We start from the raw sequence: 27,850 nt of genomic DNA, 5'->3' as shown, positions 1-27,850 counted from the left end.
GCTGACAATGTGAGTGGTAGGAGCACTGCCAAGTTCCGCACACATGAGGACGGTCTCAACAGGGATCTTGGGTTCATGTCGCACTATCTGTAACCCCCGTGACTTGCCTGGGTTTGCAAAACCTCACTTACTGTACTGTCTGGAGACAATACACATCTCTTTAAACTGTGATCAGTGCTCCTACCACTCACATTGTCAGCCACTTCAGGTCTTGAACAGCAGGTTAGGTGTAAGGATTCGCATTCTAATCAGTAATCTCTAAACTGTCTGTGCTTTATATGCTCTGTCTGAGGCCAGAACTCTCCATTCACCTGACGAAGAGGCTGTCCCCTCGAAAGCTTGTGAGAATATTATCAAATAAATAGCTCGTTTGAGTACACTGAGGGAGAATTTAGCATTCACCTAACCAACACATCTTTTGGACTGTGAGAAAACCAGAGCACCTGGAGGAACCCCATACAGACATGAGGAGAACCTGCTGACTCCACACAGACAGCGACCCAGGCCGGGAATCAAACCTGGGTCCTTGGCACTGTGAGGCAGCAGTGCTAACGACTGTGCCACCATGATGAGGGGAAGCCAGTAGATGTGATTTATTTGGATTTTCAGAAAGTTTTCAGTGAAGCCCCACGTGGGCGATTAGCATGTAAAATTAAAGCACATGGGATTGGGAATAGTATATTGATGTAGACTGGAAACTGGTTGGCAGACTGGAAACCAAGAGTAGGAATAAACTGGTAATTTTCCAAAAAGCAGACAATGACTAGTGGGTTACCGCAGAGATTGGTGCTCGGACCCCAGCTATTCACAATTTATATTAATGATTTATATGAGGGAACTAAATGTAATATCTCCATATTTGCAGATGAGACAAAGCTGGGTGGGGAGGGTGAGCTGTGAGGAGGATACAGATATGCTTCAGTTTGATTTGGACAAGCCGAGTAAGTGGGCAAATGCACAGCAGATGCAGTATTATGTGGATAAATATGAGATTGTCCACTCTGGGAGCAAAAACAGGAAGACAGATCACTATCTGAATGGCCATAGTTGCTGAAGGTAAGCATGCAAATGCAGCAGGCAGTAAAGAAGGCAAATGATGTGTTGGTCTCCATAGCAAGAGGATTGGAATATAGGAGTAGGGATGTCTTGCTGCCATTATATAGGACCTCAGTGAGGCAACACCTAGAATATGCAGTTTTGGTCACCTTACCTGAAGAAGGATGTCCTTGCTCGCTGGAGCGAGCGGAGAGAAGGTTACACAGAGTAAAGGTAAGTGATTGACTTTGTAAGGTTTTTCACGGGCTTTTTAACAGAATTACAGCTTTAAAAGTTAAACAGGAAGTGGGCCGCAGGGTCTTCTGGGAAGGGATTTTTTACCGCGTAAAGTATAAAAGGAGGGTTGCAGTAGATAGCAGGCAGCGGAGTGAGAAGGAAGCAGAGTGAGCTGTAAGGGCTTTGGCTCACAGGACTTAGGCAAAAAGGGCAAGGTAAGTTTAAATTCTTTACTGGGTTTAGAATACACTAAGTGCCTGAGATGGAGGGACATGTGATGTGCTGTTTCTGCACGATGTGGGAGCTGGTGGACCACAAGGTCATTCCCAGTGAGCATGTCTGCAGTAAGTGCTGGTTGCTTGAACAGCTACAGCTCAAAGTAGGCGAGCTGAACTCCCAGCTTCAGACACTGAGACTCATCAGGGAAGGGGAGTGTAACCTGGGTAATGTGTTACAAGAGAAAGTCAAACCCCCTAAATTGACTAACTCTGAGGGTCAGGAAGAAGAGGGGGTTGCTGAGGGCAGAAAGGGTGAGAGGAAGGAGGGGGGTGTGGGGAGGAAGGACGGGGGTGGGGGGGTGGGGGGGGGGGGGGGGGGGGGCCATAAGCCTCAATCCCTGAATCTGCACAACAGGTTTGAGATTCTTGCTCCTAGTATGGACAAGAACGAGGGCTGCAAGGTGGACAAGCAAACTGCCCACGGTACAGTGGTGCAGACAGAGGTCAAAGCAGAAGAAGTAAAGAGAAATGTAGTGGTAGTTGGGGATAGTGTAGTTAGGGGCATAGACACTGTCCTTCGTGACAAGGATAAAGAGTACCCAAGGGTGTGTTGCCTGCCTGGTGCTCAGGTCCAGGATGTCTCATCTAGGCTGCAGAGGAACCTGGAGTGGGAGGGTGAGAATCCAGTCGTTGTGGTTCATGTGGGTGCCAACGATATAGGCAAAATAGGAATGAAGGATCTGCAGAGGGTGTATGATAATGTGGGAACCAAATTAAAAAGCAGAACTGACAAGGTGGTTATCTCTGGATTACTACCTGAACCATGTGCAAATTGGTGCAGGGTAAATAGGATTAAGGAGATGAATGTGTGGCTCAAGGATTGGTGTGGGAGGGATGGGTTTGAATTAATGGGGCATTGGCACCAGTATTGGGGCAGATGGAACCTGTTCAGATGGGATGGTCTTTGTCTGAATCGCGCCGGGACCAGAGTCCTGGCGAATCGTATAACGAGGACTGTAGATAGGGCTCTAAACTAATTCGGCGGGTGGGGGGGGAGGGATTACAAAATCTAAAGTAAAGGAGAGGGAACGTGTGCAGGTAAATGTTGAGGATGTTCCACTAATTAAAAGAGTAGGGGGTGTGAGAGAGGTTAGTAGCATTTCTACAAATAAGGTCCAGATAAAGGCTGGTATAAAGACACTTTACCTGAATGCACGAAGCATTCGGAACAAAGTGAATGAGCTGATGGCGCAAATCGGCACAAATGGATATGATCTAGTGGCCGTTATGGAAACGTGGTTGCAGGGTGACAGGAACTGGGAACTGAATGTCCAGGGGTATCGGGTGTTTAGGAAGGATAGACGGGAGGAAAAAGGGGGTGGGGTAGCTCTGTTAATTAAGGATAATATCAGGGCAGTAGTAAGAGAAGATATAGGCTCCAAAGAGCAAAACGTGGAATCGTTGTGGGTGGAGATAAGGAATAGTAAGGGGAGGAAAACGCTGGTGGATGTGGTCCACAGGCCCCCAAATAATAACTTTGAGGTGGGGTGGGCTATAAACAAGCAAATAATTGATGCATGCAAAAACAGAACGGTGATAATTATGGGGAATTTTAATCTGCATATTGATTGGATGACCCAAGTCGGATGCGGTGGGCTTGAGGAAGAGTTCTTGGAATGCTGTCGGAATAGTTTCCTTGAACAGTATGTAATGGAACCTACGAGGGAGTGAGCTATCTTAGATCTGGTACTGTGTAACGAGGCAGGTAGAAGTAGGGATCTTCTTGTGAGGGATCCTTTTGGGACCAGTGATCACAGAATGGTTGAATTTCTGATGCAGATGGAGGATGAGAAAGTAGGGTCCCGAACCTGTGTCCTCTGTTTGAACAGAGGGGAGTATGATAGGATGAGAGCGGAATTGGCGAATGTAGATTGGGGGCGCAGATTGGTTGGTAGGACGGCTGAGGAACAGTGGAGGATTTTTAAGGAGGTCTTTTTCGGTACTCTGCAGAAATATATTCTGATGGTAAAGAAGGAATGTAGGAGAAGGGATAACCAGCCGTGGTTATCGAAGGAAATGAAGGAGAGTATTAAATTAAAAGGTGATGCATTCAGAGCGGCTAAAAATAGTGGGCGTTTAGAAGGTTGGGAAAGATTTAAAAAACAACAAAGAATGACTAAGAAGATGATAAAGAAAGGAAAAATAGAGTATGAAGCTAAACTAGCTCTAAATATAAAAGAAGTAAAAATTTTTTAAAATATGTAAAGAGGAGGAGACCGGCTAGAGTGAATGTTAGACCCTTGGTGGACAAGAGGGGGGATTTAGCGGTGGGCGATGAGGAAATGGCTGAGGCTTTAAATAAGTTTGTTGTGTCAGTCTTCACGGAGGAGGTCACAAATAGTTTGCCAGATATTAAGGATAAAGGGATGGTAGGAGATGAGGTCCTTAATGCGATTGCTGTCACTAGAGAGGTAGTGCTTGATAGACTAACGGGACTGAAGGTAGACAAGTCTCCGGGACCGGATGGAATGCACCCCAGGGTTCTGAAAGAAATGGCAGAGGTGATAGTGGATGCCTTAGTAATTATTTATCAAAATTCGCTGAACTCTGGGGAAGTGCCAGAAGATTGGAAAACAGCTACTGTTACACCACTGTTTAAAAAAGGTAGCAGACAAAAGGCAGGGAATTATAGGTCGGTTAGTTTAACGTCTGTAGTCGGAAAAATGCTAGAATCTGTCATCAAAGAAGAAATAGCGAGACACCTAGAAAAGAATGGTTTGTTCAAGCAGATGCAGCACAGATTCATTAAGGGGCAGTCATGTTTAACAAATTTATTGGATTTCTGAGGATGTGACTAGTGTGGTAGACAGAGGGGAACAGGTGGATGTGGTGTTTTTAGATTTCCAAAAGGCGTTTGATAAGGTGCCTCAAAAGGTTGCTACAGAAGCTTAGGGTGCAGGGAGTTGGGGGTAAGGTGTTAGCATGGATAGAGGATTGGTTGTCTAATAGGAAGCAGAGAGTTGGAATCAATGGGTGCTATGTGGCAGTTGGTGACTAGTGGAGTGCTGCAGGGATCGGTGCTGGGGCCTCAACTGTTTACCATTTACATAGATGATCTGGAGGAGGGGGCTGAGTGTAGAGTAACGAAATTTGCTGATGACACGAAGATGAGTGGAAAAGCAAATTGCATGGAGGGTGTGGAAAGTCTGCAGAGAGATCTGGATAGGCTGAGTGAGTGGGTGAGGACGTGGCAGATGGAGTATAATGTTAGCAAATGTGAGGTTATCCACTTTGGCAGAAATAATAGTAGGAGGGATTATTATTTAAAAGGCGAAAAGCTGCAGCATGCTATGGTGCAGAGGGACCTGGGGGTCCTTGTGCATGAGTCGCAAAAACCCAGTCTGCAGGTGCAGCAGGTGATCAAGAAGGCGAATGGAATGTTGGCCTTTATAGCGAGGGGGATAGAATATAAAAGCAGGAAGGTCTTGCTGCAACTGTACAGGGTACTGGTGAGGCCACAGCTGGAGTACTGTGTGCAGTTTTGGTCGCCGCACTTGCAGAAGGATATATTGGCCTTGGAGGGAGTGCAGAGAAGGTTCACTAGGCTGATACCAGAGATGAGGGGGTTAGCCTATGAAGAGAGATGGAATAGGCTGGTTCTGTACTCAGAGTTTAGAAGGCTGAGGGGGGAATCTTATAGAGACGTATAAAATAATGATAGGGTAGAGGTAGAGAGATTCTTCCCGCTGAGAAAGGATAGCAGGACTAGAGAGCACAGCCTCAAAATGGGGGGGGGGGGGGGGGGGGGAGTTTAGATCGGAGTTGAGGAACTTCTTCACTCAAAAGGATGGTGAATCTCTGGAATTCTCTGCCTGTTGAAGTGGTGGAGGCTACCTTGCTGAATATATTTAAGTCACGGGTAGATAGGTTTCCGCTAGACAAGGGAATTAAGGGTTCTGGGGAGAAAGTGGGAAAGTGGAACTGATCCGCTTCAGATCAGCCATGATCTTATTGAATGGCGGGGCAGGCTTGAAGGGCTAGATGGCCTACTCCTGCTCCTATTTCTCATGTTCTTGCTATTGAAGGAGTGAAGAAAGGTTTACTAGTCTGATTCTTGGGATGCTGGAACTGACACATAAGGAAAGGCTGAGTTGGTTAAGATTATATTCGCCAGAGTTTAGAAGAATGAAGTGGGAATTTCATAGAAACCTACAAAATTCTAGAAGGACTATACAGGACAGATACAGGAAGGATGTTTCCAATAATCTAAGGATATGGGGTAAACCTTTTAGGACTCAGATGGAGAAATTTCTTCATGCGAGAGTGGTAAGCCTTGTGGGATTCACTACCACAGAAAGTACTTGAGGCCAAAACATTGTATGTTTTCAAGAATTGGTTAGATATACCTCTTAGGGTGAAGAGGATCAAAGTCTATGAGGGGGAAGGTGGGATCAGGTTATTGAGTTGGATGATCTGCTATGATTGTACTGAACAGAGCAGGCTCTACTATTGTTTCTATTTTTCATACAACATAACTGCAGACAATATCAAATACAGTTTCTACTATCCCCGCCCCCTGGCCGAATCCCCCAAAATTCCACTCCAGAATTACGTTGAGTAATTCACTGTGGACTCTCTCCATGCGGTGTAACTGCACACTATGAATTGCAAAAAAATAAACTGCACAAGAGTGCAATTTGCCCTTCGAAGATACCAGGTGTTATTTCATTATGTATTAAATGAATTTGCATGTCCTGTGTACAGGCATCTCTTTGCAAATTTAAATAAGCTTTGTAAACAAAATTATAAAAGTCTGTACAGACTAGAAAGAAAATGAATCAATTGATTATGTTGTCTAGGTACTTGAATTTCTGCTGCCACTTTATATTAATATTAATTTTAAATTGGTTAGAACTTCCTATGTTTGCTGTTTTTCTTTGTAGTTGAATGCACAGCAAGAAATTAGCCAGGGTGTGTGAAAGCTATTTTGGAACTTTGTTCATATGCTCAGTCAGGTTTTTTTTATTAGTGTCACAAGTAGGCTTAAATAAACACTGCAATGAAGTTACTGTGCAAATTCCCTAGTCACCACAGAGATTTAACAGAAATATCTGTCCAAGTCTGGAGTTTTTTGAGGATGTAACTAGTAGAGTTGACAGAGGAGAACCAGTGGATGTGGTTTATTTGGACTTTCAGAAGGCTTTCAACATGGTTTCACATAGCAGGCTATTACGTAAAGTTAAAGCACGTGGGATTGCAGGTAATGTCTTGAGGTGAATAGAAAGCTGGTTAGCAGATAAGAAGCAAAGAATTGGTATTAATTGATCTTTTTCTGATCGGCAGTGACTAGTGGGGTTCCACAAGTGATCTGTGCTAGGACCTTAACTATTCACGTTATATATTAGTGATTTGGAAGAAGGAACTGAAAGTATCATTTGCAAATTTGGAAATAATACAAAGTTGGGTGGGGGGGGTGAGCTCTGAGGAGAATGCAAAAATGCTTCAGCATGATTTGGATAGGCTGAGTGTGTGGGAATGTGCATGGTAGATGCAGTATAATGTGGATGAATGTGAGGTTATTCAGTTTGTTGCAATAATAGGAAGACAGATTATGACTTGAGAGAAGTGGATCTCAATAAGACCTTGGGTTCTCATCAGTCACTGAAAGTAAGCGCGCAGGTACAGCAGGCAGCAAAGAAGGCAAATGGTATGTTCACCTTCATAGCGAGAGGATTTGAGTTTCGGGATAGGGATGTTTTGCTGCAATTGTATGGGGCGTTGATGAGGCCACACCTGGAATATTGTGTGTAGTTTTGGTGTCCTTATCTGAAGAAGGATGTCCGTGCTTTAGAAGGAGTTCAGCGAAGGTTTACCAGGCTGATTCTTGGGATGGTGGGTCCAACATATGAGCAGAGACTAAGTCAATTAGGATTATAGTCACTGGAGTTTAGAAGAGTGAGAGGGGATCTCATAGAAATTTATAAAATTCTAAAGGGTTAGACAGGGTAAATTCAGAAAGAATATTCCCAATGATGGGGGAGTTCAGAACTAGGCTTCATAGTTTGAGGATAAGGAGTAAACCTTTTAGAGGTGAAGATAAATTTCTTCACCCAGAGGATGGTGAATTTGTGGAATTCACTAACTCCAAATGTAGTTGAGGCCAAAATGTTGTCTGATTTCAATAAGAAGTTAGATATAGCTCTTGGGGCTAAAGGGATGAAGGGATATGGGAGGGCGGAGGGGGTATTCAGCTATAATCAAAATGAATGGCTGAGCAGGCTCAAATGGTCTACTCCTGCTTCTAGTTTCTGTTTCTATGAATGATCTGTACTCATGGAATTTTTTCAGATTGGTCATTGACAGAAGAATCAAAAGTAAGATGAAAAGAATTTATTACATGCAGTGAGTCACAATTACCCTGAAGAGGTGGTAGAAATAAATTTAATAGTGATTTGCAACTGAGAATTGAATATAAAAGCTTAAAAAAAGGAAACATTTTCAGGGCTATGGGGAGAAAACAGGGGTGTGGGATTCATTGGATAGGTCTTTCAATGAGCCAGTGCATGCACAATGGGCTGAATGCTGGAAGAGTCCAGAATTCTGATTGTCAGATTTCCAGCTTTCTGTTTTTTTTGAAAGCATGATGAATCACAACTGGAAAATTATAGTAGGTTGGAATAGTAACTTTAAATTACCTTAAAGACTCGGGGCATAGCAAGTAAAAACCTTTCAAAGTCTCCCTGGTTATGAGACCAATCATTGCTTTTCAAAAGATCAAACGACTTGTATGAGCCTACTGTGTAACTAAAAATGATTTAAGCCAAATTCATACACTCATTCAACCTACAGAAATATTTCTCAAGCATGTGAATTTTCAATAGCATTAAGACAGTAAATGCCCCATCTACACAAGCATATGAATATATAAATTTTTCATATTTGGTTTAAATGAAGTATACAGGAGTTTTCTTGGATAAAAATGAAGCTACATGTAAACTGATAGCAGTCGTCAGCATGGATCACATTTCAGTCATTTGAATACAAACAAAATGCATAGCTATCAGTACAGTATTAATAATCGATGTTTTGTGCAACTTACCTCAATACAACTCCAAGATACCTTTATGATCCTCCACTTATTGCATTGATATTCTCGCCCTAAATCTGAGTTTTTCAACATCTTCATTAGGGCATTCTTGGAGAACAGATTGCAGTCAACAAAATCACATGACCATTGCAATGTATTGTAGCAAAATTGCCAGACTTGTCCCTTTTAATCACTTAAGAATCCTACTTACATGAGCATTGCAAATCAGCATTCTAATTTTAGCTTACACGTATTTTTTAAAAATCTGAATTAAATGACACAAAATATTCTTACTGAAGTCAACTAAATCACTGATTTAAAATGAAAAACCTATTTATTAAGTTGATGATCAGGCTGATCTCAGTATCTAATAGATCAAAGGTTACCACACTTGTGGTCAGAAAAGGACTAGCAAATCTTGAGGCTTATAACAAACTGGTGACAGAAAAGACACAAGAACAAAACAGGCTTATCACAATGGCCTGGTTTTCTTATGCTCGAGTGACAGACTTGCTGCTCATTTCTGGTAGGTTCCAGTTTATTTTTAATTTGACATTTTTGTTTTTTTTTATACCTCTGTACTCTCAAATTTTGTCTACCAGTATTCTCTTTCCAAAGAAAATGTTGATCCTAGCCACTCAACCCCATTAAGTACTTCTTGGTGTCTAATTCCCCCAACACTTGTTTCGTTTAGTCCTATAAACTGACATCTTCATTTTTGACGAAAAGTGCAAATGCAAACTTTCTCAAAAAAAGAAATTCAAATGCTATCAGAATTATGCACTTTTGGTAGATCTTTAATTTTAACTTTAGACTTCCGGTATAGTTTTGGTTTTACATTTGTGTTCATTAAGGTCTTTGCTCAAAATGTTGAGAAATGCTCAGTTACATCAGGAGGTACGTGGCATAAGCCAAGTGTGTAAAAATGCTCCCCCTCCACACTGTCAGACACACACACACACACACACACACACAAAGTGCTGCCACAGACCTGAAGAAATGTGAAGTGTACCTGTGAGAGTGACGCAGGAAGCTTGACTGTGGTTCACTTCATGAATAGAAAAGTTTGTGCATTTAAACAGAAAGTGCTGAAAAAACTCAGCAGGTCTGGCAGCACTGCACTCAAAACAAACTTTCTGCCCACAGATGCTCCTAAGTTTTTCCAGCACTTTCTGTTCCGTAATATTTTTTCTTTCAATTTACATATGAAATGTGTACTAGGCAATATATATACACATTTGTACAGAACAGGCTGGTATGCAACTTGCGACAGACAGTAAATCATCACTCTCGCTAGACTGCCAAGTATAAATGTCCGAGATGAAAGGATCACAAAGAAACAAAATGCAAAATAATTTGATACCTCACACTTGTGGCTAATTATGTGACACTGATGGCTAACAGTGTAATGAAATCATAGAAATTATATTTTAAAAATCTCCAAGAATTTTCTGCAATAGGTTTGGTAACATGGATAACAGTAGAATTCTCCAGCATTTAGCAATGCCAATGGACTCCTTTATCCCTCATCCCAACGTGTTTCTGAGACAAGAACATCCATAGTAAGGCATTTTCAATCAATGTGACCTGAATTACACAGACAGCTGCAAATGAACAATGTCATGTTTTTCCATCAAGTTTGTGTTCAAACTAAATATAAACTGTTTGCTTTTTATACCCTCTTCCAAATTGGAATTAATGTCCTTTTTTATTGCATTCTGATAACATCAACCTTAAATGTTAAACACATAAGAAAAAATTGAAACACGTAAGGGGTTTCATAGTTCTGGATTCGCGGCAAAGAATGGGTTGCAAGGAGTCTTGATTTCAACAGTGTTGATATAGGCAGAAGCTATCGAGAGGACAGCAAACTTAAAACTGAGACAGAACAGCAATGTTCAAAGTACTGATCGTGATGGTGATTAATAGAAAAGTGACACACTGATAGAGACGACATTAAAGACTGGAGGCAAGAATCAAAATTATCCATCAACTGGCAAGGTTTTCCTTCTATCCTATTGAGGCTGTGAGGCAGGTGCTTACAGAATCTTCCCTGACATTAACTGTTCAAATCTTCGACAAACTTAATGTTGAAGTCCAAGGTTCAGAATACAAGAAACTAAAATGTCTTGGAGGCAGTTTGGGCAGCAAAGATGTGGAGGTACTATTTGAGGTTAAAGAAGATAATGAGGAAAGAACATGGACAGATGAAGGTGGATTAAGGGTGAAAAGCCACTGGCAGCAAGAGAAGAGCTGCCACCTAGACTTGAGAGCAGCAAGGATTTTTATTGCTTTGTTCCAGTCCAGCTCAAGGTACAGTGATTCAGTTACTGCATAGCGAGGATTGCAGGCTGTGAGCAATAAAGCTTTGCATTTTAACAGAGTGAAAATATTCTGTTGTACAGTTTATAAACTAAAAGAAGTTCTTTTCTGTCAAACGTAAGAGTTTTACAATTCATAAATGGAAGTTTGTGGAATTAAGTATACACACAAGGATTACTATTGAGAAATGTAATGTAGGAGAACATGCAAGTTGCAAATATACCACAAACACTCATTTAGTCGGATGCTAGCTGTGCGCACACTATATAATATGTGAAAGTTAGTTGATAAAATACATAAATTACACTTGTGCTCCTTTTCTCTATTTAACCCCAGTGCAGTTTCACAGGCTCCAGCATCCTTCTGACACTTTGCTCTCGTGGCCATTTACTATATGTGTGCCTTAACTGCAAGTATTAACAGGTCATTTGGCCGCAATTATATTATTTGGGCCAGATCAGTCCTCACATGAGCTCGGACAGATTTACAATGACATACACAGGGCCACCAAATGATAGGGGACCCAAGAATGCAGCAGTATAGTCCTTCCAAATAAAGGAAGGCAACAGGATGCTCACTGGGAGAAAACAGTGACTACCTGTTCTTTTCTTTTTAAACCTTGGGCCTCTTATTTAGAATATGCAATTTTTGTTTGGTCAGATTGTGATGAGCAGCAGCTGTTTGGTTTTCACCTGATGGGATAAGAGTGGGAAAGGTGACAGGACCTAGAAGGTATAGAACACAAAGTGTGGAAACAGAGCTGCAATGCCACATTTTCAGCATTAACCCTGTGCCTCTGTCACTTGTGCAGGTGAATAGCAAACCAGCAGAATTTGCTTTTTAGCAATCTGTATTGAGGCCAGAACAAAATCCATTTCCATTCAATTCCCACAATGCAGCATTCTGCTGGAGTCCTATTCACTGATATCACCCCACAGAAAGACTGCTTTCGATTGAGGTGCTATGAAACACCTCTGATGTTGAAAAGGAGGTAGGTTGTGATATTATCACTAGACAAGTCATCCAGAGACTCTGAACAAGGGCCAGGGACCCAGGTTCAAATCCCACCATGGATTTGGTGAAAATGGAATTCAATAAATAAAAATCTGGAAACAAATGACAATTAATTGAATGTCATAAAAAAATTTGGGTTCACTAATGTCCTTTCGGGAAGAAAATCTGCCATCCTTCCCCAATCTGGCCTACATGCGACTCCAGATCCACAGCAATGTGGTTATATCTCAAATGTTCTCTGAAAGGGAGGGCAATCAGCAATGCCCACATCTCCAAAGCTGATTAAAAACAAAGGAATCTCTGGTTTCTCTACCATCTGTGAGAGAGAATATTTAGGATGAGGAACTGGAAATGACTGTGCCACAGGATAAGGATAGGAAGAGTGTAATAATTCCGCCAAAGCCAGTCTTCCATCACTAAAAATCCTTCATTGATAGCATAAGAAAGAGGTGCACTCACAGCTTACTAAATGCAAGTCAATACATGGAGCCCTGCACAATATAGGTCTGGATTGAAACAAGGGGCTGCTCATTTCCTATTAGACAGGTCTCCACTTGCTCAATAAGGGGGTTCATACTCCACCAAGCCAAAGGGGAGATTTATTGAACACAGGAACATTGGAATTAAGAGCACAAGTAGGCAAATTCAGCCCTTTGAGCCTGCTCCACCATTCAGTCAGATCATGGCTGATCTCTCCCTGGTCTCAAATCTACCTCCCTACCGCTCCCTATCCATCCTCCCCATGTCCCTTTAATCCACTTTCTTACATCAGAAATATAGCCATCTCCTCCTTGAAACCATTTAATGATTCAGACTCCAGTGTGCTACAAGGCAGTAAATTCCACAAATTCACCACCCTCTGTGAGAAATAGTTCCTCCTCATCTCAGTTTTAAATCTACCGCCTCTCAACCTATATCTGTGACCTTTTGTTCCAGATTGTCCCATAAGGGGAAACATTTGATCTATGTTTATTCTACCAATCCCTTTTAGAATTGTATATACCTCAATCAGATCCCCTCTCATCCTTCTAAACTCCAGTGAGTATAAGCCAAAACTGTTTAATCTTTCCTCATTCATCAATCCTTTCATCCCCAGAATCAATCTGGTAAACCTCCTCTGACTTATCTCCAATCCCTCCAAATCCTTCCTTAAAGGAGACCAAAACTGGGCACAATACTCCAAAGGTGATCTCACCAACACCCTATACAACTGCAACAATATTTCTCTACTTTTATACTCTAGTCCTTTTGCAGTAAATGTCAACATTCCATTTGCCTTTTTTATCACATGCTGACGATCCTTTGTCCCTCATTCCTTAGGTCTGAGTCTGTGCCAGTTGCTTTTTCATGCCTTTTTTTTAAAGTTAGCACCATCTGTTCCACCAATCCATTTGACGATGATGGGTGATAAGATGCTGTTCAGATGTGTCGAGAACCATTGGAAAGCACAAAGTTGTCACTGTCAGAAACCAAGACTTCTGATATTCTGTGAATGCAGAAACTTTGTCGTAAGCTCTTGATCATAGCATGAGAGGCTGTAGAACCCATGCGATGCACCTCCGACCACTTGGAGTGTGCATCTATCATGAATGCTAAAGGACCCAGCAAAGCCCACATGCATTTTTACCATGGCCAAGTCACTCTTGTGGATGTAAGGCAGGAGGTTTCAATTTTCTTGAGATACGTCGCAACACTTTAATGCTGTAATGTCTGGTGAGCCACCAGACATAGCTCCATTCCAGCGTTGTCATCTTAAAAACTCCATTATGGCCATTATATAGTTCTGTTAGTATTGGACGCCACCCTGGATGAGAGACAAGCACTTGGGACCCTCAGTGAATAGTCCCGTCCTCTACTGAGCTCATCGTTCTTAGCCAGATAGGATTTCATTTCTTCTGAGTGTTGTGTTCAGAATCCACCACATAGGTTCATATGCCTCATTTTAGACCAGATTGGATCCTTTTGTGTCCAGGCCTTAATTTGGCTTCCAGACACCAGCAGTCTCCAAAGAACTTAGAGTCAACACAACCTCTTCCGATGCTGGTAAAGGAGCCCGGCTTGTGGACAGTGGAAGGCAACTCAGCACGTTTGCACTGACTATCCAAGTTCCAGGGCTGTGTTCTAGAAGGTATTCATAGGCCACAAGGAACAAGGCCAAACACTGTATCCAATCAGAGGCAATGTGGTTGGGGGAAGGGGGAGGGGTGGGGGTTGGGGGGTATTGCCTTATTATCTTTGAAAACTGTCAATACGTCTATGGCAGATGTTTTATCATAGTTACTGACCATGATAACTAAAATGATACATCTGCCAAAGATGTATTGATAGAATATTTTCACACCAAATACGACTGCCAAGTCAGCTTTCTCAATCTGAAAATACCTCTGTTTGATATCCAAAAGGGTCCTGGGTGCATATCTGATGGGCTTTTCTGTCCTATATTTCCAGCAATGTGAAGGTACACCCCAACCCCATACGGAAAAGTGTTGCAGGCCAAAACAAGTTCTTTCTTGGGATCAAAATGGGCCAATAGTTAGATGACAGCAGCTGTCATTTTAATTTTGTCAAAAGCCTCCACCTGTGACACTTCCCAGGGCTACTTTTAGTATTTTCTTGGTAGGGTATGCAAGAGGGCCAACATGGAAGCCAAATTTGGGATACATTTTTTTGTAACGATTTACAAAGCCCAGGAAGAATTTTAACTCTGTGGTGTTCTATGGAGTTGATTCTTCCTTGATGGCCTTCATCTTATCCTCTACTGGGTGTAAACCTTGGCCATTTACTCATTAGTCTAAACAGGTCACTTCAGTCACTTGAAAGATGCATTTTTCGCTCTTCAAGCATACTCGAGCTCTTCAGAATCTCTGCAAGACTTCTTTTAAGTTTGCCAAGTGCTCTTGTTCTGAAGCCCGTGACCAGGCCATCCAAGTAAACTGCCGCTTTGGATAGTCCTTAAAGTATGTTCTTCTAAATTGTCTGGAATATGGCTCACGTTGATGAAACCCTGAAAGGTAAGTGAGTATACTTGTAGTCCCTGGTGCATGTTGATCGTCCATATTTTCAGGAAGATTCATCCAATTCAAGCTGAAGATTGGCACAGCTCATAACCAACTTGAGAACATCTAGCCACCTTGTAACTTAGCGTACAGGTCTTTGATTCAGGACATGGGGTACCAATTAAGTTTGGAAACCTGATTAACTGTCAGTTTATAGTTCCCACAGAAATGGACCAACCTGTTCAGCTTAAGAATGGGGACTACAGATGTGGCCCATTTTGTAAAGTCTTCTGCAAATCATCCGTCACCAAAAACCCTTTAATGATGATACAAGCAAGAGCCGCACTCCGTTTACAGCATGCAAGTCAATATCAGGGGACCCGCAGAATACTGGTCCAGCCTGAAAACACCAAAACATCACAACATATTTTCATCAGATTTCAGGCCTGGAATATTTATTTTTATGTAACAATTATAACTATCATAAACATTAAGCATCATTAAGATCACACACAACTATGTTGCATATTAGGAAGTGAGGTGGTCAATCCACTAAATATTTTGTTTTCTTCCCTAGATGTTCATTCATACTAACACACTTTTAACCAGTAGTTTTGAAGGTAAATAGAGAGCACACTGTTTACTGCAATGCATTCTGCAAATACTCTCACATTCGCATTCCCAAAAGACAGCTTAACTTTAATGGCATTTCTACAAATTAATTATATATAATTTTTGTATACATAGAATCTTGATTCTTAACTTTGGATATCGTCATACCTATCTTAACACATCATTGTGAAACATATACAAATATTGTCATTGTCAACATACATACAAAATCTGGAGATAGTTTTGTTAAAATTTGGACAATGTACTTTCATCACTGGCCACACTCATTGAAGAAAGCACACTGCCTATTCTTTTGTTTCCTGATCTATTGATCCAGTTAAGAAATCTTTGCTTCCCCTTTAATTGAATATCTGAAAGACAAGCGACTTGTCTTTTTTATACATATAGTTTATTTCTGGATGAAAGATTAAGACCGTATTCATATTTTCTTCACTTGCTGACTAGTTGTGTGGACAAAAGCCGACTGTATATGTACTCACAGAACAGTAAAGCAATCTAGAACAACAGCAGTTGGATAGAGCACATATTCTCTCCATATTAAGCCATTTACTTAAGCACTTCCATACAATTTTAAACATGGCTCCTGCATAATGATTGCATGTTTTTATTTGTCACAAAGATATTTGTGATTCAGCACCAGATCTGTAAATAACAGGACCTCACGCAGATTTCAACTCTGTTCATTTGACATCAGCAGTAACTTTATGAAGGAGAAGCATGTGAAACAATGAAAATCTTCAGAACTCCCATCCATTTCAATTAACTCTCTATCAAGTTTGCGCAATAAAGAAGCACAGCATTGCATGGACTCATCCCTCCTTAACTGTAACTTCCTCTGGCTCTAAGAGTCACTGAGAACTATGCATTCCTCCAAAGCTGGCCACTTGTGAATCCCTTCCCCCAGCACAAGCAGCTGTGCTTTGAATTATCTGTGCCCCAAGCACTGGAACTCTTTCCTCAAACATCTTTCCCTCACTATAACACTTTTCAGATGAACTTTTAAGACATACCTCTCTGACCAAGCTTTTTGGTCACCTGCCCTAATGTCTCCTCCTTCAGCTTGGTGTCAATTTTTGTGTGATCACACTCCCATGAAATCCTTAGATTTACTGTTTTGGTGATGCTATATAAATGCAAACTGTTATTGAGTTATTAGAAAGTGGCAGTCTGGCCAATTTTTCTTTTATTGACAACACTGGGCTGACTGTAGCACACCCTGCCACTACATAGACCAAAATCAGCCAACTCAACACAAACTGGGCAGTGGCCTAGTGCTACTAGCTTAGTGTTAATTCTCTTTACCCACCAGCTCATTACAGATTCCTCACTTTTTTAATCCTCCCATTGTGTTGCATCAATTCTAAGGCTGCTCAAACCTCACTAAATCTGAGTTTGTATTGTTGGACTTGGCATCATTGACTGGGTCAGACTACAAAACCATACTGCTCCTCATCCTCATCTTGGTGGCTAGCCTGTAGATGTATGTTGAAGTAACAAATGAAACAGTGCCTGTTGGAAATACTTCAGGAGTTTAGATATGCAAAAACATTATCCATTAACCTGATTAACAGCAACTTGCATGGAGGTAACCAAGTAAAAAGAGAAAGAACTAGCTATTGTATAATGCTTTTTATGACCTCACACTGTCTTACAATCCTTCACAGCCTATTAACTGAAGTATAATCACTATTGCAATGTAGGCAGTCAGGGATTGGCAGTAGCAGAATGACTCGGGATACTCTTTTGAGATGGAAAACAATATACAAACCTAGGAATTAGGGACTGGGGTAGGCCACTCAGCCCCTCAAACCCCTCTACCAATTAATAAAATCATGGCTAATTTGATTATAATATTTTTAGAAACAGTTCTAATCAACAAAAGTTTGCTACTTTATTAGTTAATACATTTTTAATATAAGTAACAAGAAGCTGCATGAAGATTTATTTCCATCCATATTAAACAGAGGATTTCTGTTTAATAGTAACACCAGAGATTAAACGTGAAATCAGACTGAGAATGCCCAATCAAAACATTTCAGAGAACTGAAAAAAGAAATAATCTTGATACTTGGAGCAAATTATCTAGCCTAGAAGTTGCATAGCATTTCCCATACTCAAGTATAGAACATTCTTTACACTGTTATAATGTACATGACTGGTTAGTTTGTAAAAACAATTTCCTTTCAGTTAGGACTTACAGCAACTGCGCATACCATTTTCCCATGATCCCTTTAAATCAATAAACACTGACTCAATTTAAATCAAAAACCGACACGCTCAACAGTTCTTTCAGAAAAAGATGAAAAAGAAACTGAATGAAAGTCTCTGGATGAAAGTAGGCAGCAAATGGATCAGGCAGTAGTACCTATTATACAATTTAGTTCTGTGCATGGCCTTCACCTGCTATCCCAAATCCCTCCAGCTTCATTTCATTTGCCTAATCCCAGGGTGTGAAATGGAAGGAATGGGGGAAGAAAGTGTCTCAAACCAAAAAAAAGGTATTTCATGATTGGAAAAGCCACCCTGGATGCTAAGGCAGCTTCCTGAGCCTTACATATTGGCTGGGATCAATCCATGCCTGGATAACTGGGTAGTGGTTTGGCCTATCCAAATTCCATGCTTGATTGGGTATGGGGCTGACCACTTTAAATATATATGTGAATCTAAGAAAACTAAGATAAAAGGTGACCCATAGTGAATGAGCTGTGGGGAGAGATCTAACATCATGTACCAGTCAATAATTTGAAGTATTACAAACAAATAACTGAAAAAGTTTAATATTTTATGCTTTCTTTACATCTTAAAGGTAAAGCTAAAGGGAATCATACTTTACTGAAGTCCTGTAGCATAGGTGGTGTCTTGTTGAATAACTGATTATTTAATACCCCAGGGCAGAGACTTAAATAAAAGGAAAATATTTCTCTGTATGATTTATATTAAAAGATAAAATCTGATGGTTGTTCTGCTCAAATGACTCAATCTACATATAATGTCACTTTGTTTCTACAGTCCACTTGTCCATTTCCATTCTGCTTGAAGGTTCACACCGACAACACAATAATGTGGCGATGCACTCAGACAATAACTTGGATACTGAATTCCACAAGAGATTGCCAAAGGAGTAATCTGATGTATGCAGGAGCAGGCAGTAGCAGAGTAAACAACATTGTGATTTTACCAACAATTTACCAAGAAAAGTACTTTAGTCAATACTAATACAAAAGTCTCGAGACTGACTAAAACGTATACATGAGGCCCTCATCAAAACAAAAGCAAGTTACAGAAAAGCCCCATACTTTTTCAAAATAAAATTCTGTCAAAGATTGTTAAATAAATCCAATACATTATAATCTATAGCCATCATTCCTGCAACTTCCACGTCTGAATCTCTCCAAATATGTTTCTGCACGTGCCACACTCAAATGGCCCACAAATGATATCCTCCAACACCTTATGGACTTTGACAAAGGGTCATCTGGACTCAAAACGTCAGCTTTTTTCTGTTCTCACAGATGCTACCAGACCTGCTGAGATTTTCCAGTATTTTCTCTTTTGGTTTCAGATTCCAGCATCTGCAGTAATTTGCTTTTATCCTCCAATACCTTGATTCATCACAGTGGTTGCATTTACTTCTCCCCTCTATAATCTCTCTACAGTCCTCAAATACATAATTGTCTCCTAACATCTTTGCATTAATTACCCAGATCACTGGGACTGTCTTCCTTGACTCCATTGTTAACTTCCAAATCTTAGCCAAACCATCTCTGTCCTATTTCCACACCATTACCGCTGGAATACCTCAATCATCTATCCTTGAATCCTTGTCCTTTCCTCAAAAACATGCAGTCACTTAGTGACACCATTTACAATGTGGGGTCAACTTCCACATTTATCTGACATGCAGCCTTGGGTAAGACACAATTTTCTTAAGTTAAATATTGGGAAGACCAAGCTCCCTATCTTTCACCTATGTCAATGCTGTAGCCTTGCCATTGATTTCTTCCTCTTCCTTGCACTGTCTCAGACTAAACCACCCTGTACACAATCTGTGTCCTGTTTGACCCAGAGTTGAACTTTCACTTCCATATCCACTCCATCACAACATAAGCTCCAGAGCACGTGCATAAATGGATTGTTGTATGATTGACAGGATTTGATGAGTGGAGTCCCATAAGGGTCTGTGCTGTGGCCTCAAATTTTTACAATTTACATCAATGATTCAGATGATGGGGAACGAAGGCACAGTAGCTAAATTTGCAGATGACACAAAGATAGGTACACACAGAGATAGGTAGAAAGTATGTTGTGAAAACGACATAAGGAGTTTGTAGACTCAGGTTGAGAGAGCGGGCAAAAATCTGGCAGATGGGAATATAATGTGGAAAAATGTGAAGTTGTTCACTTTGGCAGGAAGAACAAAAAAAATTAGTTAAATGGAGAACTACTGCAGAGTTCTAAGTGTTCTAGTCTGAGTCACAATAGGTCAATATGCAGGTGCAGCATATAATCAAGAAGGCTAACGGAATACTATAATTTATTATGAGAGGAAGATCCCACCATTGTCAACGGGGCTTCCCATTCTATTAACCTCTTCCCCCCCGCCGCCATTGCCGGGAAGCTGGTGGTGGGAGATTGCCATTGGTGGGATTGGAAGATTCCATTAGGGAGAATGGCTGGAAAATTCTGGCCAAAGTGTCTGCAAAGGAACATAGTTTAATAAGTGGGCAGAAGTTTGTCAAACGGAGTGGGACGTGGGAAAATATGAACTTATCCACTTTGGCAGGAAGGATAGAAAATCAGAACATTATTTCAGTGAATGGACCCGTCAGAAATCTGTGGTACAAAAGGATCTGGGTGTCCTTATGTGCGAATCACAAAACTCTAGCGTACAGCAACAGTAAGGAAGGCAAATAGAATGTTGACCTTTATTATAAAGGTAATGGAGTACAAAAGTAGGAAAGTCTTGCTACAGCTGCATAGGGCATTAATGAGGCCACATCCGAGGTACAAGTGTACAGTTTTAGTCTTCTTAAGGACAGAAATAAATGCATTGGAAGCAGTTCAGAGAAGTCTCACTGAGCTGATTCCTGGGATGAAAGGGGTTATCTTATGAGGAAAGATTGAGTAGGTGAGGACTATACTTATTGCAGTTGAAAAATGAGAGGATAGTTGATCTTATTGTATGTTCCAATAAAATTCTATCCAAATTAGCTTGAAAATATTCAATTACCCTGCAGGAAAGTGGAGTGAAGGCCACATCAGATAAGCTATGATCTTATTAATTGGCAGGTCAAGCTAAATGGCCTACTCCTGTCCTTATTTACTGCAATCTTACAACTGTAATATTCTAATTCTCTCCAATCTTGTATGTTCCAAGATTGCAAGGGAACTTGACAGGATGGATGTCCTTGGGAGAATGTTTCCCCTCAAGGGGGAACTGGGGGCAAAGTTTCAAAATGAGATGTCTCCCTTTAAGATGAGGTGAGGAAGCATTTCTTTTCTGGAGGATCATAAATTTTTGGAATTCACTTCCCCAAAGAACAGTGGAGGCAGTCATTAAGTATTTTCAGGACTGAGTTAGATAGATATTTGACCAACAAGGGAGTAACTGGTAATGGGAAACAAGCAGGAATGTGGAACATATGACTTAGGAGAAGGAGTGAGCCATTCAAGCCTGCCCTGCCATTCAGTGAGATCGTGGCTGATCTGGTTGTGGCCTCATCTTCACTTTCCTGTCTGTCTCCCCATCTCTGTAAGCTTTGACCCTTTTGTCTATCAAAATTCTATCCAAATTAGCTTGAAAATATTCAATTACCCTGCAGGAAAGTGGAGTGAAGGCCACATCAGATAAGCTATGATCTTATTAATTGGCAGGTCAAGCTAAATGGCCTACTCCTGTCCTTATTTACTGCAATCTTACAACTGTAATATTCTAATTCTCTCCAAATGGTGTCCTATATCTATGCTTTGCAAACTTCAGCTTATCTAAAAATATGATGCCCAGACTCAAGCACGAGATTCTGCACATCCATGTTTCATGACCTACACACACCCAGTCCTAGCAAAGCTTCAAATATAAAATTCTCATCCCTGCATTCAAATTCCTTCAAGACATCACCTCTCCCTTTCCCAACTCTTCCAGCACTACACCCAGCTCCACCCTTCCCTCACACACACACACACACACAAACACAATCCCAGTACCTCCGTAGCTCTCCATCAGTCTGCATCTGAGCTTTTGTGCCTCTCCTCTCCCTTTGCCCCACCACTGGAATGCTACACACTCTGGAATTCTCTCTATAGATATTCAGTCATTGCAAAATCTACCTCTCACAAAACTTTTGGGCACTCTGCACTTGCTGCAACCCATACTTCTTTTTAAACCAGCATCCAATTATTATTTGATTATGCTTTTATGAAGATCTCTGCATTTTTTTACTCAAAAGGCATTACACAAATTCAAGTTCTTGCTGGTAATCTGGACATTGCAAAGCCAACCAATCAAGCAAATCTCGGTTCAAAGTGAAAAGTATAACTGTTTGGATAAGGAATTCAGGACAACACCTTTGTAGCTATACCCCAGCATGATTCATCACCTCCAGGACAGGAACAAAAAATGGCAAAAATAATTAATTGAAACCCTAATAGCTCTTGCGGTGATAGCCTGCTCCAATTCAAAGTCATGTATGCATTTAAAAAGCATGAATTGGCCAATAATTTGACAGAAAAGTGGGACTTTGGTGCAAAAGAATTGAATGAGGAGAGCATCTGAATTACATTTTTGAGAGAAGATTACACTTTCAATGTGGTTGGATGGGTAAATTGTGACTTTAGGTCTCCACTGTGCTGTAGCATGATCCCATTTGTTAGACAACAAGCATTACGAAGACAAGATACACTCACTCATTGTCAAACCGACATTTTTAGTCATCTCCCAGTTTCTCTGTTTACAAAAACATTGATTTCTTGTTGGGTGCAGTTCCAGAAAACAAAACACGACAATTTTTCCCATCCTTAATTCAGGACTCCTAAAGTCAAGCATAACATCAATGGAGGGAATTAACTTAGGACATACTGGAGGTTAAATCAGGGACCCCATTGGTTTGTATGGCTCAGCAGTCTGTGCTTACTAAGTTCTGGGAAGCCAGCCCAACCTTTATTATAAAACAAACTAACTTTTGTTTTGAAAACCAGTAGTTCTGCTTTTGACATAGAAATCTAGAGTGAGCAACTTAATGATAACTGAGTCACATTAAATGCAAGTTAAACCAATCTTGTTTATTTCAAATTATATGGGAGAGGCAACTCAAACCACAACGAATCTTGATCCAGAGTGTAAAGCAAGACACTTGCTATATAGTTGTACCTAAAGCACAATATGTCATTGTACACTGTAGTGACATGCTATATTAACATGTGTCATCATATGATGCCTTTCAGGATACAAAAGATGATTTCAGTTTGGATTCTCAAAGTAAATGCAGAACAATGCACATTGAGTCAGTTCTGGGCTGGGAGCAGTTTTTTCAGGAAAATAGTGTAACTGCACCCACTAGAACATTACAGCGCAGTACAGGCCCTTCGGCCTTCGATGTTGTGCCGACCAATGGAACCAATCTAATGACCCTCTAACCTAAACTATTCCAATCTTATCCATATGCCTATCCACTGACCATTTGAACGCCCTTAAAGTTGGCGCGTCCACAACTGCTGCAGGCAGGGCATTCCACGCCCTTACTACCCTCTGAGTAAAGAACCTACCTCTGACATCCGTCCTATAACTACCACCCCTTAATTTAAAGCTATGTCCCCTCGTGTTAGCCATCACCATCCGAGGAAAAAGGCTCTCACTGTCCACCCTATCCAATCCTTTGATTATCTTGTATGCCTCAATTAGGTCACCTCGTAACCTTCTTCTCTCTAATGAAAATAACCTCAAGTCCCTCAGCCTTTCCTCATAAGACCTTCCCACCATACCAGGCAACATCCTGGTAATCCTCCTCTGCACCCTTTCCAATGCCTCCACATCTTTCTTATAATGCAGTGACCAGAACTGTACACAATACTCCAAGTGCGGCCACATCAGAGTTTTGTACAGTTGTAACATGACCTCACGGCTCCGAAATTCAATCCCTCCACCAATAGAAGCTAACACACCGTATGCCTTCTTAACAACCTTATCAACTAGAAATCACTGAGAAAGGGAACTGTCACATGTAAATTATTTTCGTGAAGAGGGGAATGTGTTTAGAACAGAAGCTTGAAGAAGAGCTGACAGGCAAGACATTTTCTAAAGTCATAATAATTGAATTCATGCAAGCAGCATGAACCACCAGTTCTGGACAGTTGGTAACGAGCAAAATGTTACAGAATTAATACTGGCCAAGAATTGACGGAATTCTGATTTTTTTCATAATGTAAAACAATCTATTAAATTCCAAACAATTTTATCTTATGCAAGTAACTTCCAAATCCTAATTTTCTGTTTCCTGGTGTAACAAGTTATGGATAGTTCAAATTTAAAAAAAAGCAAATGCAGACAGTTTGCTTTCTTCAATGAGAAGATCTCTGAAAGCAGGTTTTCAAGACCTATTTCTCATGACAAAGTCGATGTAAAACCATATCTTGCCAAAGTGGTAGAGTAGACCAAGCCACAAATCTCTTCCAGATCACTACTTGTTCTGTTCTGTATCACTCTACATAATAAGCACGGGATATTAATTACTTTTCCTGGAGATACAATGGGTCTCACCCAGCAGTCCACCCAAGAAATGAGGAAACACTTCATAAGTTGTAAGTGGTACACCAGGAGCAAAACCCATAACCACCTATTGTAATTAGAAACTATACACCCTTAACACTTACAATAAGTGGACAGTTCAATACATGATTAATTTGTGTGACACTATTTTGTGATGTTTCTTTATCATTAACAGAACGATAGGCAAATCAACTTCTGTTTTTCTAATGACTGAAGTAAACACAAGATAATTATATTTTTAATTGTGCTACAATATTCTTTATCTATAGGTACCTCTCTCCTTTAGCCAAGGAATAAGTAAAAGTTCTGCAGATTCTGAAAATCACATCTGATGGTAAGTCCTGAAATGTTAACTCAATTTCTCTCTCCACAGATGCTGCCTGACCGTGGGACATTTCCAGCATTTTCTGTTTTTTATTCCTTTAGCTAGGTGGTTAACTGCTTTTAAACCCATGTCTTAACTCGTAATAAGTCCTGTCCCCTATCACCCCTGTACTCGCTGAAGAAAATTGGCTCCTGATCAAACATTTTAAAATTCTTATTTTTGTTTGCAAATTCTCACTGCGCTAGCCCTTCCCCACTTTTGATCTCCTTCAGGCTCATAACCGTCAGAGGTATCTGCGTTTCTCTAATGCTGGCCTCTAGCGCATCCTGATTTTAATCACCACCAGTGGTCTCAGCCCAAGCTCCACCTTGCACCTCTCCATCTTGCTTCCCTCCTTTAAATAACTCTTTGGCCAAGTTTTTTTTGAAATCTAGTCTTAAATTTCCTTATATGGCTCGGTGTAATAGGTTGTTTCATGATGTGCCTGTGAAGAATGGGACGTTTTGTTATTTTGAAGGTGTCATTCTTATTGCTTTGGACGTGGATATCTCAGAAGCTCTTGCAGCACCTCCCTTCAGAAGTAAGGTCTGCCTTTTAGAGGACTATACTTCTCCCTCCTAAATGCAGAAAGGAGAGGCTTTCTTTATCTGCACCTCCCCTCCAGTGCCCCACTTCAGCAAAGCTTTCCCAAAGTGCCTGCATTCTGAACAGCAGCCAAACCTGGAGATCGAGATAGAGATGTTTATCTCTGCCACAGATCCACTTTTAATACTGGGCTATGTTGGAACAATATACAGACCGTGGCGTTCAAAGCACGGGAGCAAGTTATATATCCGGATATCTCACGCATGCTGCACAGCAGCTCTCTGGGAAGGCACCACAAGTTACAGGGTGTCCCAGCTCCCCTCCCAGTCAGCCTGAGCCAGTGCCCTTTACCTGCTGCCCGGGCTCCTCCTGTCGCTGTGTCCATAGCCCCGTGGCCCAGAACCGGGTTGTTGCTGTCACTCTGACAGGCGGCTTGGCTCCTCTCCTGAAGCTGGAGGCCTCCAGCCCCCGGCTGGGGCGAGTCGCCGAGTCCTGATCTAGATCTGGAGCGTGTCCGAGGAGGCTGGGCTGGAGGGTGCGGGCCGCCCAGGGGGAACCTGCCGCCGCTGCCAGCGCCCCTGTCCCGCGGCTCAAGGAGCTCGGAGCCCGGGCTGCCCAGCGCCTGCCTTCCGCCGCCGCCGCCTCTTCCAGCTCCTCCCGCCTCTGGGCGGCTGGGCGGCAGCCGCTCCTCGGCGGAGGCACCGTGTTCTCTGCCGCCGCTGTCCTTGGGCGGAGGCGCCGCCGCTCCGGCCCGCAGCCGCGAGAACACACAGGATTCTTGTGCCGAGTGAGCAGTTGAGGCGATCGGCATCTGCTGCCGGGGAGAGAGAAGAAGGAGGGAAAGAGGCGGAGAGAGGAGGAGGCGGGGGCAGAGGACGGGCAGAGGGGGGGAGGGGGCAGAGGGGGGGAGGGGGCAGAGGGGGGGAGGGGGCAGAGGGGGGGAGGGGGCAGAGGGGGGGAGGGGGCAGAGGGGGGGGAGGGGCAGAGGGGGGGAAGGGGCAGAGGGGGGAGGGGGCAGAGGGGGGGGGAGGGGCAGAGGGGGGGAAGGGGCAGAGGGGGGGAGGGGGCAGAGGTGAGGGGAGGGAGGGAGGGAGGGGGGAGGGGGGGCAGGGGAGGGAGGGGGGAGGGGGGCAGGGGAGGGAGGGGGGAGGGGGGGCAGGGGAGGGGGGAGGGGGGGCAGGGGAGGGAGGGGGGAGGGGGGGCAGGGGGGCAGGGGAGGGAGGGGGGAGGGGGGGCAGGGGAGGGGGGAGGGGGGGCAGGGGAGGGAGGGGGGAGGGGGGGCAGGGGAGGGGGGAGGGAGGGGGGAGGGGGGCAGGGGAGGGAGGGGGGAGGGGGGGCAGGGGAGGGGGGAGGGGGGGCAGAGGGGGGAGGGGGGGCAGAGGGGGGAGGGGGGAGGGGGGGCAGAGGGGGGAGGGGGGAGGGGGGGCAGAGGGGGGAGGGGGGGCAGAGGGGGGAGGGGGGAGGGGGGGCAGAGGGGGGAGGGGGGAGGGGGGCAGAGGGGGGAGGGGGGCAGAGGAGGGGGGAGGGGGGGCAGAGGGGGGAGGGGGGAGGGGGGGCAGAGGGGGGGGGAGGGGGGGCAGAGGGAGGGGGAGGGGGGCAGAGAGGGGAGAGGGGGGGGGAGAGGGGGGAGGGGAGGGGAGGGGGGGAGAGGGGGGAGGGGAGGGGAGGGGGGGGAGAGGGGGAGGGGAGGGGAGGGGGGGCAGAGGGGGGAGGGGAGGGGAGGGGGGAGGGGAGGGGGAGGGGAGGGGAGGGGGGAGGGGAGGGGAGGGGGGGGGCAGAGGGGGGAGGGGAGGGGGGGCAGAGGGGGGAGGGGAGGGGGGGCAGAGGGGGGAGGGGAGGGGAGGGGGGAGGGGAGGGGAGGGGGGGGCAGAGGGGGGAGGGGAGGGGGAGCAGAGGGGGGAGGGGAGGGGAGGGGGGGCAGAGGGGGGGAGGGGAGGGGGGGCAGAGGGGGAGGGGAGCGGGGGAGGGGAGTAGAGGGTGGGGGAGGGGAGTAGAGGGTGGGGGAGGGGAGCAGATGGGGGAGGGGAGGGGAGCAGGGGAGGGGAGGGGAGCGGAGGACGGGGAGGGGGAGAGAGGGGAGCGGAGGGGGAGGGGAGCGGAGAGGGGGGAGGGGAGGGGAGGGGAGGGGGGAGCGGAGAGGGGGGAGCGGGGAGGGGAGGGGGGAGGGGAGCGGAGAGGGGGGAGGGGAGGAGAGGGGGGAGGGGAGGAGAGGGGGGAGGGGAGGAGAGGGGGGAGGGGAGGGGAGGGGGGAGCGGAGAGGGGGGAGCGGGGAGGGGAGGGGGGAGGGGAGCGGAGAGGGGGGAGGGGAGCGGAGGGGGCAGAGGGGAGGGGAGGGGGGAATGGGGTGGAGGGGAGGGGAAGGGGGTGGAGGGGAGGGGTGGAGGGGAGGGGGGCGGAGTGGGGGCAGGGGGGAGGGGAGAGGCAGAGGGGAGAGGAGGGGGAGAGAGGAGGGGGAGGAGGAGGGAGCAGAGGGAGGGGGAGGAGAGGTGGCGGGGAGGGGGGAGAGAGAGGCGGCGGGGAGGGGGGAGAGTTGGAGAGGCGGCGGGGAGGGGGGAGAGTTGGAGAGGCGGCGGGGAGGGGGGAGAGGTGGAGAGGCGGCGGGGAGGGGGGAGAGGTGGAGAGGCGGCGGGGAGGGGG

The 27,850-nt window shown here is 44.0% G+C and overlaps 1 protein-coding gene across 2 annotated transcripts in view; it reads right to left on the bottom strand.

Moving 5' to 3' along the window:
• Positions 1-26,046, bottom strand: part of LOC145342968 (E3 ubiquitin-protein ligase RNF38) — a 217,407-nt gene extending 191,361 nt beyond the window's left edge. For both annotated transcript variants that reach the window (XM_080188635.1, XM_080188636.1), the window contains exon 1: positions 25,565-26,046. In XM_080188635.1, coding sequence (XP_080044761.1) covers positions 25,565-26,024 — 460 coding nt within the window. In that variant the 5' untranslated portion in view covers positions 26,025-26,046. The remainder of the gene's footprint in view (positions 1-25,564) is intronic.
• Between the last annotated feature and the right edge of the window lie 1,804 nt (positions 26,047-27,850).

This window comes from Carcharhinus amblyrhynchos, chromosome 5 (genome assembly GCF_965287045.1).
Source record: "Carcharhinus amblyrhynchos chromosome 5, sCarAmb.v2.hapA, whole genome shotgun sequence".
In the NCBI taxonomy this organism is placed as follows: Eukaryota; Metazoa; Chordata; class Chondrichthyes; order Carcharhiniformes; family Carcharhinidae; genus Carcharhinus; species Carcharhinus amblyrhynchos.
Note: the sequence above shows the minus strand (reverse complement) of the source record. Positions and strands in the feature narration are given on the sequence as shown.